This window comes from Hyaena hyaena, unplaced genomic scaffold (genome assembly GCF_003009895.1).
Source record: "Hyaena hyaena isolate Hyena2069 unplaced genomic scaffold, ASM300989v1 scaffold_366, whole genome shotgun sequence".
NCBI classification, from domain to species: Eukaryota; Metazoa; Chordata; class Mammalia; order Carnivora; family Hyaenidae; genus Hyaena; species Hyaena hyaena.
The window spans coordinates 1163310-1181444 of record NW_024080999.1 but is presented as its reverse complement, the minus strand read 5'-3'; the positions used below and the strand labels follow the sequence as shown (position 1 = coordinate 1181444).

Below are 18135 nucleotides of genomic sequence, written 5' to 3'. Positions count from 1 at the left end.
GGGGGGTGGGGTGGGAGAGGGGCATTTATTTGACTCAGTTTTAGACTGTTCTGTGGATGTTGGAATTCCTTTTTTTAAAGTTTATTTATTTATTTTGAGAGAGAGAGAGAGAGAGAGAGAGAGAGAAAACATGAGCAGGTGAGGGACAGAGAGAGAGACAGAGAGAATCTCAAGTAGGTTCTGCGCTGTCAGCACAGAGCCCGACGTTGACTAGATCTCATGAACTGTGAGATCATGACCTGAGCTGAAATCAAAATGCTTAATTGACTGAGCCACTCAGGTGCCCTGGATGTTGGAATTCTTGCTTTAAATCAATTAAGTGATTTTAAAATGGATCCTAAAGTATAAAAAAATTCAGTAAATTACTGAACATTACCTGCTGACCAAGGTGTGACACGATCTCTTGAGAAAACTCCTATTGTATTTTCCACAAACTTTCAAATAAAATGAGACTTTGGTATGGAGATCAAATTCAAGACTCCAGAGTTATTGACTATAAAAAAAAGATTCAAAATCTGGCACAGATACAGGTTGGAGGTCTCTAAGAGGGGTATGTGTGCCCCAAGTGGCACAAGACACAATCCACTGGGGTATAAGAAGAAAATATTAGACCTTCTCCGTATATATTTTTAGTTTTTCTTGTCTTTTACAATTTCTCAACAAATGTTCTCTAATGTATATTCAGGTAGAGTACATGTACATTATTCTGAATAAATATATATTTTGAGCATGTATGCAGCATATATATTTATAATATAATATGGCCTATCATATATATGTATATATTTATAATATATGGCCTATCATATATATATATATATATATATAGGCATGTATGCGCAAATAATTTTATCTAAAGGAGAAGTCATTGAAAATATTTGAGGTTGGTATTCTTACACTGGGCTTCTGTGAATCCCTTAAAATTGCTTACAAAGATTTTTATTGGAAAGAATGGAATCATAGTGTTCATTAGGCACAAAGAGTCACTCAAACGGCACTACTACTTTGGGAATAATGTTGAGGACACTTAAGAAAGATCAGAAATCATAAAAATCAGATGGTCTAGGATGGGTATTTCTTAACCTATGAAATGTCTGAAGACAGAAATGTATGTATCGGTGTCTGTGCAGAGCCTGGCGCATGTTGTATAAATTATTCTTCAATTTACATAAAAAAATTAATTTTGGAACCTTTGACAGAACCATAAATGTGGTATGTATAGAAGATTTAATATATATATATATATATGTATATAATTTGTAAGTAATCTATGGCCAAAAAAGAAACAGCAGCTAGGCTATATGGTTTACAATTCTACATGGGTAAAATAGCCAGGGCATTTATTTTTTAATCAAAACATCACAAAAAGTTGGATAAATAAATGTGATGAGATTTATATCAGTTTTTAAACATACCACCCCTTTTTTTTTTTATGTAAGTGATAAATTAAGCCTTTTAATCAAATGAAATAATATGTTTCTGCCTTCTGGAATGAATTTTATTCTGGGGATGATTCATAGAAGGACTATTAGCTACCATGTAATTACAAAGCAGCGCTATAGCAACAAGATTATTATGTCAACTCAGTGGATTCTTAAAACTTAAGAGAAGGAAAAACAATTTGAAAAATATATCCAGTGTTTCTTAGCACTTTTTTCTATTTTAATTGGCCAAACAGAAAGTGGTCTTGGTTTCAAGTTATTGGTTGTCATTTCAAGTGTATCAGACACGTCATGCTTATAATTTCTCAAGGAATTAATGAATTTGGATCAAAATCCAGTCACTACAGAAGTAATCGAGAGACAACTCAAGTATTCAGTCTTGAAACCAAATACCTGTAGTCTTGAAACGATACATCAGTGGATATATTTACCCATGTGGTCATACATACTCAAGTTTTTAAGGTCTTTCAATTAAGCCTAGTTTGTGGCTAAAGATTACTGAGATAAATAATTTCATAAACCATTTTTTAAGTTATAAATAATCTTTACTCAAAGTGGGCATATGTCTCACAATATACACACTATGCCAGTCAGTCACTTACTCCACATCTGGTTAATATGCAGCTTGTGTTATCTTAACCCCATGAAGGTCACAGAGCCACTAATTTGTAGTAAATATTTAAACCATTGTATGACAATAACAGCACACTGGGTAGGAAGGTTGAAAATTAAAGCTAAGCTTAGCACTCAGAATCTGCTGGTATAATCATCTGATCTAGTTATCTAAACAATTAGAATGTGTGTATATAAACTTACACTGTAAGAGAGAAACAACTTGGTAGGGTAAAAAAGCTTGCAAAGATTTTTGATAAGAATAAGAATTCAGGGGATGGAATTTGGGGGCAGGAGTAGTTTAATCGAGCAGAGAGTAATATATACAGGAAGCTCAAAGTCAAGGACATGACTACTTGAATGAAAATTTTAACTAAATTTCACTCGCTAAAAGGGATATTACAAATCTCTACTGGCTGGTGAGCTCAAAGGCCAGACGTGAAAGGAAATAAAACAGCTGCACTCAAGAAAATTCAATGCTGTTCCTTCTTCTTGCTATAATTGTTTTGAGAATTTATACGGCAGAAGTTTATGTGCAGACCTTCATGTTTTCTTTGCTTAGCAAAGGGACAGAAGAAGAGGATAGATGTGGTATGTGGTACAATAATAATCTCATGACAGCTCAAGGCCAACTTTGAAAACAACTTTAGGTGGGGATCAGGATTTGTTAACATTTCTCCATCTTATGCCCAATAGTCAAACACTTTAACAAATGAACATCTTTGGAATTTGGGAAAAGACAATGGAAATCATTAGTGCCATCTCCTCATTTCATAATATGAGGACATGGAGGCCCACGGAGGTTGAATAACTTGTCTAAGGTTAAAGGGGAAACAGATTGTAGAGCCAGTGAGAAAAATGGTCTCCTAATTGTAGATATCACTGAATATATACACATATTTAAATCAAGAGATTGAAATCAATCATTCAGTTGAGTAAATCAACAAAAGCATATGAAAACTGTCCTAGCCAGGTGTCTCCTCCATTTAATAGTAGAACTTAATCTGGGCAAACAAGGCTCCTTTAACTTCTGCTTTCTTTTCCACAATGCTTGCATCCCAGGAACAATTCTACTGGTGAGTCTATGTCTACGACATACAACTACTCAGATGGAAACTGCATTCTGATTCTAAGGCAGGGAATTAGAAGTAAGAAGCCCGGTGTGGCTGGGTGGCTGAGTCGGTTAAGCAGCCAACTTTGGCTCAGGTCATGATCTCACGGTTTGTGGGTTCAAGCCTTGCATCGGGCTCTGTGCTGACAACTCAGAGCCTGTTGCTTGCTTCTGATTCTGTGTCTCCTCTCTCTGCCCCTTCCCAACTCGTGTTCTGTCTCTTTCTCTTTTGGGCTCTCAAAAGTGAATAATCATTAAAAAGAGAGAGAGAGAAGTAATAAGCCTGGTCATAAATCCATAGTTTTGTATGCAAAAAATTATTCCAGAATTTCAGCTTAAGTATTTGGGACAACATACAGTTTAAGAAAATGATGTTCTTCCTTTTCGTTTATTTTTTTAAAAATTTTGTAGGACTTGCCACCTAACTAAATTCGTTGTAATAAAATCACCTTTATTGGATCTAGTTTAAATGCCTTCAGGAAAGCTTTGTAATGAGGTGGTATTCTGAAGTGTTTGAAGTCTGAAGGGAAATGAGCTCTGGTAACACAGGAATTTCTTAGTATGAATGGACTTCTCATGAAATAAGTGAACTTTTTACTGATTAGGTCATGGGACTAGTGAAGTTACTCTGGCTGTCATCCCTGTAAAATAGAATTAGTAGACCTCTTAATACAGGTAAGCAGAAGCTACTACAAGCCAGTTATTTCTCCCAAAGAAAGGGATCGGCAATAAGAATTTTATATTCGGCTTGGAGGGGAAGAAGAAGGGGCCTCTGCCTTGAAATAGTGGAACATCCTGTCCTCCTTTGCAGTCAACACCCTTAGAACATACATAAATCTATGAGTTATCCTGGAGAGGCTAGATTAAGCAGTCATTATTTATATCAGTCTGAGTTCAGGTTCTTAAGAAAATCTACCAACTTTTATCTGTAGCCATGTTGGTAAGGAATGCAAGCAATAGCTGGATAACCAGAGGTAGAGAAGAACAAAATATAGAAGTTGCTGCTGACTCTAGAAAAAGTCTTAGGACCACTGTGTAAAATTTTTAGTAATAAGTAGAGTTGAAAAACAGTAAACAAATACAAAAGTCCTTTTCTCAGTCTCTTTGGTGAACGGGCATAAACACAAACAAATTGCAAATGAAAATGATTTTGCAAATACAATTCTTTTCCCCACTTGTTTTCATCACAAGATTTCTAGAAAATTAATGACACTGAGGGACAGGAAGTCTTATTTTCTTCCAGCAAATTCACCTGTATACAATAACATGAGTAAAGAGGAAGAAACATTGTTGGGACATTTTTGATCCAATATAGTAAGGGAGTTACTCTTTGTTAAAAAATGAAAATCATTATGCTTCAGGCAAACCTGTCTGCCTTTGGTACTATTTAAGACGCTTTCGACCTCTGTAATACATTGAAGTTTCAAATATAATTTTTCATAACCTAGTGATACTCTAAGGTATCAAATATTTTTGTAGTAAAAGCAATCTTAAACATTTTCAAGGGTGGCTCCCTTAGCAGACGTTTCAACTTGCCTACTCCCAGGAAGGTCCTGACAGAAACATGAATGAAACTCACCTTCTTTTCTACTTATGTGGAATCATAAATTGTTAGTCACTTAGCACAAAATACTATTATGTGACTCCTTTCGAGGCCTCACGCCATTCATGACTGGCCCTCCAGGATCACAGTTTATTTGGGTTGCTGTTTACAGCAAATAACCCAGTTGTTAAGAGACTCTGAAATATTAAGTGGTCTTGCTAGTGTTTGTGAAACTATCTACCTCAGGAGCTTCATTTCAGCGGATAACCAGTGTGTTCACGGTGAGTACTGACAGCTTTAACGATCGGAGGATCAAGTGCAACTACAAAGCTCATGCTGCCCTAAGTTTTAAAAAATTACGAAGCTCTTCTGAGAAGACTTTGAGGGCATTGACCTGCAGCTTGTGTCTTGGTGTTTGCTATGGCTGTGCTAATGAATTCAATGTCATTAAGAAGCAGAAAGAAAAAAAAACCAATGAGTGATGATAGGAAGCAAGTCAGAGAATAGAATAATTTGGGGACCAAAGCATAACATCAAGCTGAGAAAAAAAAAAAAACATCCAAGGGCAAGCAGTACTCACGATACAGCAGAGAGTGCAGGGAAAGAGGTCAGTCGATTGAAATGCTACAATCTTGGTGTCAGTTATATGTCAGGAATAGCTCTCTTTTGTTCTGGAGAATGACTCCAGGACTGGTTCTGCATTATAAATTAGTGAAGGATTCTGACAAGGAATTGTTTAACTGATCAGCATGAAATAATATATATTGTCAGCATGCATATTGCTACTTAAAAAGTATCTAATGACCAGAACGTATGCAAATTTATGCTATGTGAAGTAGAAGTCATAGGTAAGTGGAACTTCATTGAAAAAAACACCAAAAAACAAAAAACTGGCACATTCCTGTTTGCTACTGACCCTCTTCAGTTGTTGTTGTAATTGTTCCCTCATGGACTCAGGACAATTGTCCAGCTGGGTCTTCTGCTCGGAGTAAAGCTCCTGAAGCCTCTCTAGTTTTTCCCTTTCAGCATCAAGCTTTACCTTCTCCTGAAGTTCAGAAATCAGAAAATAGAAGAATAGAAATTACCTTCATACCCGAGGCAGGCGTTAGTGAATATTTCCCAAGGGTAAAACACACACACACACACACACACACACACACACACAAATGAGATATCCTATGAATGTTGAAACATACCTTGTTAGTGACTAAGATAAAGGGGTATAAGTGAAGTAAAGACAAGGCGGGGGTCCTGTTTCTGCATTCTCAAAACATGGCGCACTTTACGGGGTGTAGGCAATGACCCCTGTCCTTCCTTCCTTCCCTCCTTCCTGTCACCATGTTACAGAGCGAAGGAAGCAATGGCAATGTTGGTCAATGGTCAACAAAGAACAAAAGAAATGCCAACCAAAGAGTCCCTTGGCAGAGAACCAGACAAAGGAAACCAGACATTTACCTCATGTACTGTCGTGCTCCAATTTACTCAAGGCATTTGTTAAGGAAGCTTTGGAAATTATTGTAATTTTGTTCTCAGGTCAGAAGTCTGCCAGATGCACTAGTTGTCTCCCTTGTCATGTTAAATAGGTCTAGCTGTTTAGCAAACTTCGAAGCTTAAGCAATTAGAAAATCTGATTCTAAGAAGAGCACTGAATTCAAAGGCCAAGAGAGCAAGGGAGAAATCAAACCTGACAAAACAGCCAGGGAAAGCGTATCGTGCAGTTCAGATACACCAACAACATGTGATATTTACTGTGGAGATGGAGACTTCTCTACACTGACTGACATAAGAAAGACTTGAAACATGGGTTATGGGAAAAAGGAAAGGAGAACACCCAGGTGTCAGAAAACAGAAGAGAAAGGAGGAGACAACATGCAATCCTTTCTCAGTCACACACTCCAAGGTGACCCTGGATGTGGGTCTATCAGGCAAACCCTGTAATACAGTGACAGCCCGGCCTTACATGGGCTGGGCTTATTGAGTCGAGAAACAATACTTCAACCTGTTTAGTGCTTGTCTTCCCAACTCATGTTCTCTTCACGAGGCTCTGAAGCCTTGAAGGCTAAATTGTAGGCCTGGCGTAACTCTCTCAGCCATACACAGACGTGCTTCATGAAGCACTACCACGACTTGACACTCAGTACAAACAGCGGCCACCACCTTAGTTCATTCTATGTGCACTGACAGCAGTAACACTGCCTTCTAAGCATTATCAGAGAAGGATTTTCTTAAAAGCTGAAACTCCTGAAAGAGTCCTATAAAATTATACTTACTATAATTTCTTCATCCAAATGGCCATGATTTCCTGGGTAAACATATATTTAAATTCTTTACAAAAGAGGTTTAAATCTAAAACTGTATGAAATAAATACCTGTATCAGTTCGCTTAGGTCTCCATTTTTGGCATAAAGCTTTAAAATGTCAAGGGCATTTTAGAAATGTAAATTTAGGGGCACCTGGGTGGCTCAGTCAATTAAGCGTCCGACTCTTGACTTCGGTTCAGGACACGGTGTGTGAGTTTGATCCCTCAATGGGCTCTGGGCAGACAGTGTGGAGCCCACTTGGGATTCTGTCTCCCTCTCTCTGCCCTTCCCTTACTTGCTCTCCATCTTTCTCTCAAAATTAAAAAAAAAGTAAAAAATAAACTTGAAAAATGTATATTTGGATTTAGAAGTATGTTCTTTATTCTCTCAAATGGTTAAATCCGTAAGTCATTAAATTGAGAATCTTACTTCATATATCAATCTAAAAATGCTTCTGCCACTTCAACTTTCAGAGACTATCCACAAACTTTCCTCAGTCTTTAATGGTAACTGTGTCCACCATACACACTGATGGTGCAGGAGCTGGAGAGAGGATCGCATGATTCACAGAACGAAGGATTATCATGTAAAGTTCAAAATACTAGGACCACTTTGATTCCTTCCTTAGTTTCAGAATGAATCACTTTTTCCCCTTTAATACAACCAGCAATACAGAACACCTCTTGTCTTTTGGATAAGAAAATGTGTTCTTTCTTCTATGTATGGATCAAAGATTGCCCTATTTACACAGCAAAAGAATTTTATCCAAAAAGAGTTCTATTTCTAGATACCATATCGTTGGATTTTGCAGCAATTCTAGTTCCAAGAAGAAAGCTAAAAAGAAAAGAAACCTTTCCAACCCAATTAAATACAGTAAGTGCAAAAGTGAACATTTAAATTTGCTAGAAAACATTGATACAATATTTGATTACATAGGAAGGCACTCGCCTGAAACACAGGTCTTAAATCCAAAGAAATAACCAAAGTATTCTTTCAAAAAATTTTTTTATGTTTATTTATTTTTGAGAGAGAGAGACAGAGTGTGAGCAGGGGAGGGGAAGACACAGAATCCGAAGCAGGCTCTGAGCTGTCCGCACAGAGCCCGATGTGGGGCTCAAACTCATAAGCCATGAGATCATAACCTCAGCCGAAGTCAGACACTTAAGTGACTGAGCCACCCAGGCGGCCCCAAAGTATTCTTTTAATACTCTCAATTTTTAAAATTATTTTTTTCAATTTTGTATTACTACTAATAAGCACAGATAACAAAATAAAAGTACCTTCTGTGTGCATAGTGCTTTCCCTCTGAGGTGCTGAAGACGTTTTGCAATTCCGTACAAGGGGGCAGTTAGAAGAATTATGCACACAGCCACCATCAGAAGCTTCCGCAGCTTCTCTGGATTACCACTAACGCTGTGACCACTACTTGGGTCTCAGAGAAAAAGCTTAGTGGGGTCAAAGCTAGGCCAAAGGAAGGATGAAAGGTCCAGCGTCAGTTGGGGCCCGACCATAAATCACAGTGGACCACAGAGGTGATGTCACTCCCTTGCCAGCCAGAAGTTGGCCAACTTGAAGCCAGTAAGAAATTAATATTCCGACCTTCTATTTACTGTCCAGGAAGTTTCCAAGGGAAAATTAGCTCTAGGCAACCGATTAGTTAGAACCGATTAGTTCTACAGCGAAGATGAATATATGGATAAACTAGACGGCATTCCAGGGTTTGCAGATTCTTGCTTTTGACATGTCAAGTATGAAAACTGGTGTTATTTCCGTCCTCCAGATTTAAACTGGTGAACTCGCCTATTCTACTTACTATAGGTACAGCAAACACCAAATTGGCAGAAAGCATAACGTTTTTTGGGGGGATTCACGAATTTGTTTTCAGAAAATAAATGTATTTCAGTGAACTTGAATAAATTTTAAATGAAATAAAATTTAAATGTTTAATAAATTCATTAAATTTTAATGAGCACCTTTAATAAATTTTAAGTAAATTTAACAGATTTAACTTTGTTGAAAAAATAAGATGACAAGCAACTGGAACACTCCAGGGAAACCAGATGTATGAACGGGCATCGATACAACCAAAACCAGAATGTGACTTCTGTTAGCACCACTCAAGTTGACCTGTCTTCACGTACTGGCAAAATCCAACTGGGTCACAAACTCACTGCCAGATTCTGCCTTTTCTGTTTTTTATATTTAAGGCTGATATTCCTAAAGTTTATATTTGACCAAAGGTAAATTATTCACAGCAAATTAAAGCAGAAATCAGTATATAAAATCGGACTTTGATTTGCTTCCATGGTGAGTTGTTTATTCACTCACTCAGGAAGTGTTTAAGGGGGCTTAAGTAGAGAAAAGAGGGAGTTTTATCACTGTCTTCACAAAGTAAAGTCCAGTTGGCTTTGTGTTTCTCAGCCCTGACTGCACATTAGAAAAACCCGAGTAAGCTTCTATTTTATTTTTTTGTTAATGTTTATTTATCTTTGAGAGAGAGAGAATCGGGAGAGGGACAGAGAGAGAGGGAGACACAGAATTTGAGGCAGGCTCCAGGCTCCGAGCTGTCAGCACAGAGCCTGACGTGAGGTTCGAACTCATGAGCGCTGAGATCATGACCTGAGTCGAAGTCAGATGCTTAATTGACTGAGCCACCCTGGCGCCCCTCTGAGTAAGCTTTTAAATATACTATTCTCCACGTCTCTACTCAGCCAGACATCCAAGAGCAGAAGGTTAGGGAATAGGCATTTTTTTTAAAAAGTTTTATTTTATTTATTTTCAGAGAGAGAGAGAGAAAGTGTGTATGTGTGCAATGTGTGCAAGTGAGGCAGGGGCAGAGGGAAAGAGAATCCCAAGCAGGTTCTGCACTGTCAGTGCAGAGCCTGAGGCAGGGCTCGAAGTCATGAACCATGAGATCATAACCTAAGCCAAAGTCAAAGAGCCAGATGCTTAACCAACCACCCAGGTGACCTGGGAAGGAGCATTTTAAAAATCCCTCCATGTTTTCTGATACATAGCCGGTCTGGAAACCCCTGAATGAGCCAAACAAGATGATGTGAGAGACACAGGCAATTATCAATCTGCTTTTTCCTTTTTTTTTTTTTAATGTTTGTTTGTTTGTTTATTTAAATGTTTTATTTATTTCTGAGAGAGAGAGAGAGACAGCGTGAACAGGGGAGGGTCAGAGACAGAGAGAGATACAGAATCTGAAGCAGGCTCCAGGCTCTGAGCTGGCTGTCAGCACAGAGCCCAATGTGGGGCTCAAACCCACGAACCATGAGATCATGACCTGAGCCAAAGTCTGATGCGTAACCGACTGAGCCACCCAGGCACCCCCATGTTTATTTATTTTTGAAGGGGGGGAAGAGAGGAGGACAGAGGCTCCGAAGCAGTCTCTGCTCTGACAGCAGAGGGCCCAATGTGGGGCTTGAACCCAGGAACCACGAGATCATGATCTGAGGCAAAGTCAGATGCTTAACTGACCGAGCCACCCAGGTGCCCCAACAATTTGATTTTTCTAATGAGGACACAGGACATTAATACACTAGGCACCAAAGACCATTCTTAAAACATTTGGCCTTAGCACCTTTATTTCATAGTGTAAAAGGCCCCTCTTATAAGTAACACTGCAATTGTGCGATTTTTAACATTCAGATTAAACGTCTCACGTAAACCAAAAGAACTGTGAGATTCCAATATCCACTGTGCATCCAGAGCGGGATGATACATTTCAAGTTCAGATGCAAAGTGGCCCTCTTCTAGTCATACAAACAATCAGGAGTGTGTATGGGTTCACCCTAAATCATTGCATCTTGTACACATGAATTACCAATAATTGTCAATGAACTGAATGATCCAAAGGCCATCATAGGACCACTTATTTTGCTGGATATGTGGATAGTAGATAGTAACACAAATTTTCTTTCTTTTAAGTTGTCTTCTTGAAGGAAGGAACTGAAATTGAACTTGCTAACTCTATTTGAATTTCAACACTACACAGAAAATTCTTGGATACCAAAGAAAAAATAATTTTACCACATGTAACTAATACTTGGGAAGCAGATGGCTCAAGATTACTCTAAAAAGATGCTTACTTTATTAGCTTGTGGGGCTGCCAGATAAAATAGAGGACGCTCAGTTAAGTCTGAATTTCAGATGAAAAACAAATGATCTTTTAATGTAAGTATGTCTCAAATACTGCCTAGGGTATAATTACACCGAAAAAATTATTCTCTATTTATCTGAAGTTCAAACTTTTGCTTTGAATTTCCTATATCCTTACATTTGTGTTTATATTAATATTTATATGAATTTATATAGGATGACATGTATATAGAATATACATATATATTCTTGTTGTTAAAACTGGCAACCCTGTTAGCTTAATAAAGATTTTCTTAAGACTTAAGGTCCACCTTTGTAATTTCCAAACTGTTTAGCCCAGAACCCAGCACACACTAAGCACTTGAACGTATTTCATGAAACACTGGGTCAGGATTGGAGTTGATGCAGTGATGTGCTAAAATCCATAGTACACGAGCCATCATTTCTAAGTGAAGTCAATTCAAAGTACTTTCCATGTACCCTGAGAATACCTTTCCTTCTAGTTCTTAAGCACTGTGGCTTGGTGAAGTCAGCCTCATAAGCTCACAGATCAGGCAATTGTTTCAGGTATAAAATCACTTATCTGAAATTCTTAAGGCCAATTGTTTCAGGTATAAAATCACTTATCTGAAACTCTTAAGGCCAGATGTGTTCCAGATTTCAAAATATTCTGAATTTTATGGAGATAACACAGTTCAGATAGCATATATTAAAAGGAATTGCCAGTAAGATCTGGGGTCAGTACCTGCAATCAGACATGGTTCTCTTTCTGCAGCTACTTACAAATACTCACTCAAGGGTGAATATCCATCAAAGTCAGGTTTTGCAACCAACTATGTTTTGGTGCCGATCTTACAAAATGACTTTATCTCCTCCACAAAACTTTTCAGGTTTTAGAACTGCAGAGAAAAGATTATGGACCTGTGTCGACAAATGGTGGGAGCTGAGAACTCATTGTCTGCCTGCTTCTAAAGAGGCACATCCTTATACTTCTTTCTTAAGATATTTTTCCTTCGGGGTTTGACATTTTAATTACACAATTGATGGATGTTTAGTGTCAAAAAAACCTGGAAAATTAGAACACTAGGGATTTATATAATCAAACAACCGCCAGAAAAAATAACCCTAATCTGGAATCCTGTTGATTTAATCCCCAAATCCCACGATATACTTCCACTTCCTCTAGCCAAGGAGCTAACTTTGAAATGTAAGAAAGAGGCACGGGAAGGGCTGGGTCCCTTCTGAACATGACTGTGACTTGGCAAACACTCTGTACTTAAGAGGCATTAACACTTTGCTGAGGAATTCGGGGCCAGGCTCTCTGTCTTCCCTTGGCTCTGAAGGAAGGATGAAGAGGAAGTAACAGGTATTTTGGCAAGATAATAATGGGAATAAAATTTAACCATTTAAGACACAACGATATACGCTTATTGTAGAAAAATTCATCAAATAACTTAAGATTTCACTGTGGAACATGGTATATGGCATAGAGTGATTTAAGCTTCAACTCACACCTTTAAGCCTGTTTAGTTATCAAAATGTACAGGCCAGGATAGCAAGGAAATACCATAATCTATCTGTTTGGGGACAGATCCTAAAGCAAAGAATGGTTGAACTTTATGATGAGCATCTGGGTAATGGAAGGACTCTTCAACAAGACTACGGATGCAGAGCCCCTCCTTGACCATTTCATTGAATCTCAGTACAACTACGGAGTTTTGTATGCCAAAGGAGACACAGATAACAATCTTAGAGGAAATTGCAATTCCTCTATAATAAAGTAGAGGAAATTGGAAAACTATTTTTAGTTTGGATTCTTAATGTAGTCAGAAATAGGCAATGCCAGAAGGAAGCCTACATAAAGAAATGAGTATGTCCGCACCTGCTCAGCAATCCCCGCTTTGGGCTTTGCCTCGGAGGGGAGGGGCAGGGAAAGTGGAAGAAGGAAAGCCAGTCAACAGCCAGGCCTTTGCCAGAACTGAGCTTCATGGTTCTGCTAGCTTCTCTGCTCTGCCACAAGCTCATTAGGGGCACCTGCGTGGCTCAGTTGGTTGAGCTCCCGACTTCAGCTCAGGTCATGATCTCATGGTTTGTGGGTTTGAGCCCTGCATCGCGCTCTGTGCCGACAGCTCAAAGCCTGGAGCCTGCTTTGGATTCTGTGTCTCCCTCTCTCTCTGCCCCTCCCCTGTTCGCACTCTGTCTCTCTCTGTAAAATATACAAACATTAAAAAAATTTTTTTAAACTGAATCACTTCACTAGGGCAGAGGTTAACAGTCTTCTCTCCTTTCACTCACCCCAGAAAAACACTGTGGCCTCTTTGCTTACTGCTTCTTCAAATAAATATCCTCTCTGGACTTATGTTCTAGTCAGATACTTGTATTTGTTCAGGGTTTATCCGTGTTCCTAGAGACTCTATGTGTGATGTAGCAGGTGACATAAGTCACATGGAAATGGACATCTTGATGCTCTTGACAGTGGAACCCATAAGGGCAGAGGAAAGTCAACTCAGGGAGCAGGTGCAAAAACGTTCAATAAATATACAATTGAACCCATGGTCTATATTTTATATTGTGTATATAATTATGTCTACAGTTCATATTTTATGTGGTAACATATAATACATAGTAGTCATCTATAATGTACAGGTTTCCCCCTGTACCCAAAAGTGAAACGCTCCTATGAAACCTTTCATAAAGCTGAAAGGGTGTAAAGCAAAGAAGCAATTACCGCTGCTTTATAGGGAAAAAGTTTTAAGCATTCCCAGACCTCCCAAAATAACCTCTTTCAGGCTTTTCTGATACCTTAGGACACTTCTTGCTCATTTAACTGAGGCACTATATAAATGGAGATAAAGCACAGAAGCTCATTGAGCGGCGGCTGCTTGATGCTAAGGGGCTGCTGTAGTTCCTGGGGAGGGCGCCTGGGGGCGCCACTCTGGCTGCGGCTCCTGGCAGGGCAGAGTAGCTGCCATATGTATAGCTGAATGCTATACATACCTGAACGCTGTTTTCGCTTCCTGCCTTTTTTCACAAAAGTGGAAACCCTCTTTGGATTTCTTTGGGTTGGTGAAAACAGGTACCAATGGAGGTCTTTCATAAACGTGAAGTGGCATAACATGAACTTTCACAAAGTGACTGATCCCTATACATTCATTTATACCGAATGGGCAAAACTGAATCACAGTTCCCAAAGCAGCTAAGAGACAATAGTAGAGACTGGCCTTGAGCGCCAAGGAAACGATGTTGATAATTTCACACCAGTATTTGAAATCTGAGGTGTTATTAAGCCTTCTTCCTATGGGCCCCACGCCTTGTCTCCAAAACACTAGGCCCAGGCTCACAGGATGTGCTATCGACATCTGAAGCGGAGCTTGCCCGGCGGGGATATCTTTTCAGGTTTTGGTTTTCTCATTCCACAGTTTAGGCCTGGCAGCAGCAACAGGTGTATAGAAAAGGAAACGAGATCCAAAAGGGCAAAGGCCACTTCCTCCTTCTGTCTTACACGCGGGCTCAACTGGCAGGGTGACCAGAAGTCCACTGGCATGTGCACATAAGCAGACCATCCCAGATGGCCTGAACTTGGCAGCACGTAGCTCTGGAGCAGGTGTTTGGCTCAGTGTTTCTGTTAAGGCCCAGCCTGGACTCCACTGTTAGCAGGAGTCGCAGGGACGTATTCCCAAAGCATCCTGGTTGGTATTCGAACATCTACTGTAAGCTGGGTCAACAGTGGCCAGCAGAGCCTTGCTCTATTTCACAGGCTAGAGAGCAAAATCAATACCTAGCAAGCCCCAGGCAAATGTGAATTATGAAATGTGACTTGGTAAAAGGACTGAAAACACAACAGGGAGCACATAATCTGAACTGGAAAAGCCTGGAAGGGCTTTTCTGAAAAGCTAACAATGAGCCTAAGCCCTGAAAGATAGAACTTTCTATGTGGACAAGATATGGAATACGGGGAAGGGAATTCCAGGCACGGGAAACAGATCTGGCAGGAAGTGGAGGAGGATGACTGTCTAAAGAAATAGAAAGAAGGCCACCACGCACATCATTGGAAGGAGGGGAAAATGATGGAAAGGCACATGACACGTCAGGAATTACGATTTATATAAATAAGCTGGGACACAAATCAGAGTGATATGATCTAATATCTATGTATCTATGTATCTATGTATCTATGTATCTATGTATCTATCTATCTATCTAGAGTGAATGAGGGAGGGGCAGAGAGGGGGAGAGAGCATCCCAAGCAGGCTCTACTCTCACCTTGGCTCATGATCTGAGCCAAAATCAAGAGTCAGATGCTTTGCTGACTGGGCCACCCAGGTGCCCCATGAGCCAATTTCTATATTTTAAAAGATCACTCTCACTGCTGTGAGGAGAAGGAACTAAAGGAAAGCAAATGCAAAGCAAAGAAGATATTCTGCTGGTTTAGAAGAGCGTGTTGTTAGAGGAGATGCAGAAAAGTTGAAGTATTTGAGAAGTCTTTCTGGAATCACTATCATGTGAGGGTGATGGAGAAAGAACTGTCAAGATCTACCTCCAGGTTTCTATTTGGACATAGAGGTGGCTTGATATGCCATCTCCTGGGCTGGGAAAACTGAAGGAAGAACAGGACTGGGGGCGGGGGGGGGGGGGGGGGAGGGTGGAAGATAAGGGGAAGATCGACAGTTCATTATGAGTGTTTAGTTGGCAATAGCCATGAAATTTCTGAGTGTAGATGTCAGGTAGGCTACCGGATATGAGTCAGAAGTTCAGAAAAGGGTTTAGACCAAAGACATACACTTGACAGTCACCAGCATATACAGGTGATGGGAGGCCATGGCTATAAAAGAACGTGAGGCTACAAGAAAAGAGGGTTCAGCTTTGAGACAAACACTCTTAACAACTGGTTGTTTAGAGGCAGAGGAACAAGCAAAGGGGACTCATTTGGAAAAGTCAGAGACAATGATGAGAGAAAGGGAAGGAAAACCAAAAGACAGGGCACCCAGAGGCCAAGGGGTGGGGTGGGGGAGGGGCCGGGGCAAAGACAAAGGTTTGTCCCCCCTCTTGAAGTCTGATCACAAGAGGATTAAAAAACATGCAGCGAGGTGGGCAGCACCTAGGTTTTTAGGAGTCTTAACAGGCACAGATCTGACAGAGTAGTGGAGGCCTTGGCCAACTGCAGTTGTGGGGAATGGTAAATCAGGAAGCGAGAAGAGTGCTCACAATGGAGTAAGCAACCTGTTGGAAAAGTATGGCTGTGATGAAGAGAAACCGGATAAGGCAATAGCTGGAAGCTCGTTTCTTTTTGAACAATAATAAAATTTAAAAATAAGGCTGGCCTGCCGACGGTAAAAGTTCCAGGAAAGAGGGGAAGGCTAGGGGATGGGGTAACAAGAACTGACCTGTAAGGCACTTATCTTTGAGGGGAAGAGGGACCCCGCCTTAGTTGTGAAGGGATGGGATACATTTGGTTTCTCAGGGAGGTAGGTGGTGAGGTCATCTCAGCAGGAGGGAAATGGACCAGAGGTTTGAATCGAGTAAAAGAATGAAAGAGCCATGTCATAAAATGGTTTAAGTTTATTTGAAAAACATAGTAATGCCGCCAAGCGGTGCTGAGTCTCTATTTGACTTCGGTTGTCAAAAATATGTATAACATCATCTCGCCCGGTCTGTTTCCACTTCCCTCATCCTTCTCTGGATCCCAAAGCCAGCTTCTGCCATTTTTCACACCATGTGATGACAGACAATAATCCAACTTTCTAAGACAAATGAATCCCCCAACAGCTGCATGAGCCAGTCCCTCACTTGAAGCCCCTATTGTGCCCTGTCCTATGGAGAGCCTCTGTCAGGCTTACCAAAACAGTAATAAGAAGGATGGAGGTGGCCTCTTTTCTTGTCTCTGCCCATGTTCTTGGAGTTCTGCCGTGCCCTTAGAGCCACAGAATATGACACAACTTTCCCTGGGAAGTGGGATTAAGCATTAACACGACTTGCTTCACTTTTCTGTCTCATTCTAATGATGGAGACAAATAGAATTTGCGGGCCATGCCATGTGTGGGCTACACACAGATAAATAACTACATGGATGGGGAAGGCAGAGAGGCTCAGAGACAACATGATACCCAATCCCACGAGTTTTCCAGTATGACATAAAGAGCCAAATGCTCATAAGCACCCCAAACAAACACACCTACTGCCTCCCACTGTTTCTTGCCGTTATCAGTGCAGAATCTTTGACAAGCATCATCCTCCTTAAGTGTAGATCTAGACAATCAATCCCGTGACTTGGTTTTGAGCTTTTAAAGAAACAGGTACCAACTACCCAAACGGATTCTTTTCCGTTTCAAAGCCTGGAGTGAGAAGAAACGTACATAAAACTTAATGTGAAAAAGCTGCGTCGTTAATCTTGACAAGCAGGCAACCAAGAAATTGATGTGCAGCTTTTAGCCTGACATCAATTTCTGACAATATCACTTTGAGCTCATTCTCTGGCACCAAGATCAAATGCCCTTATTTATAGGTCTCAAACAAAGAAGAGCCTAAAAAGGAAGCTGCATTCAGCAGAAATCTTTCCACACACTGCCCACTAGAACTTACTCAAATGGAATTTTTTGGTCATTTTCTCAGCTTAGTAGAGAAGATGGTGAGCAAGGAGTAAAGGGAAAATGTGTTCTAGTTCGTTTGCTTTCTCTTTCCTAAGCTGGAATTTCATTTTTTAATCTTGGGCTTAGTTGAGCGGTAACTAACTCAGAATGTGGTAGGAGAGTAAGTAAACTATTTCCCAGAAAAAAATAAACAAATAAACAGGCAAACAAAAAACCCAACAGCTAGCCTGAATTCTGAAACCTGCCAAGTAATTTTTCACACGCTCCCTGGCAGATATCTGCGAACGTTCAGGTGGTGGCCTGAAATGTATGAGTGAGACCATTTCCAAGGTAAGAGTCAAGTGTTTCACGGGCATTTTCCCCTTGGCAGGGCATGAGGAACCCCTGAAAATGCCAATGCATTTTTCAGAGAGCAGTGCGCTTGCATCAAAGACAA

The 18135-nt window shown here is 40.1% G+C and overlaps 1 protein-coding gene across 11 annotated transcripts in view; it reads right to left on the bottom strand.

Annotated features, from left to right (window-relative positions):
- The window catches only part of PHLDB2 (pleckstrin homology like domain family B member 2), a 225666-nt gene that overhangs the window by 40997 nt on the left and 166534 nt on the right, over positions 1 to 18135 (bottom strand). For 9 of the 11 annotated variants that reach the window (XM_039250363.1, XM_039250365.1, XM_039250364.1 and 6 more), the window contains one exon: positions 5625 to 5753. The exons of the other annotated variants lie outside the window; for them this stretch is intronic. In XM_039250363.1, the coding sequence (XP_039106294.1) occupies positions 5625 to 5753 (129 nt within the window). The remainder of the gene's footprint in view (positions 1 to 5624; positions 5754 to 18135) is intronic. 11 annotated transcript variants of the gene reach the window in all.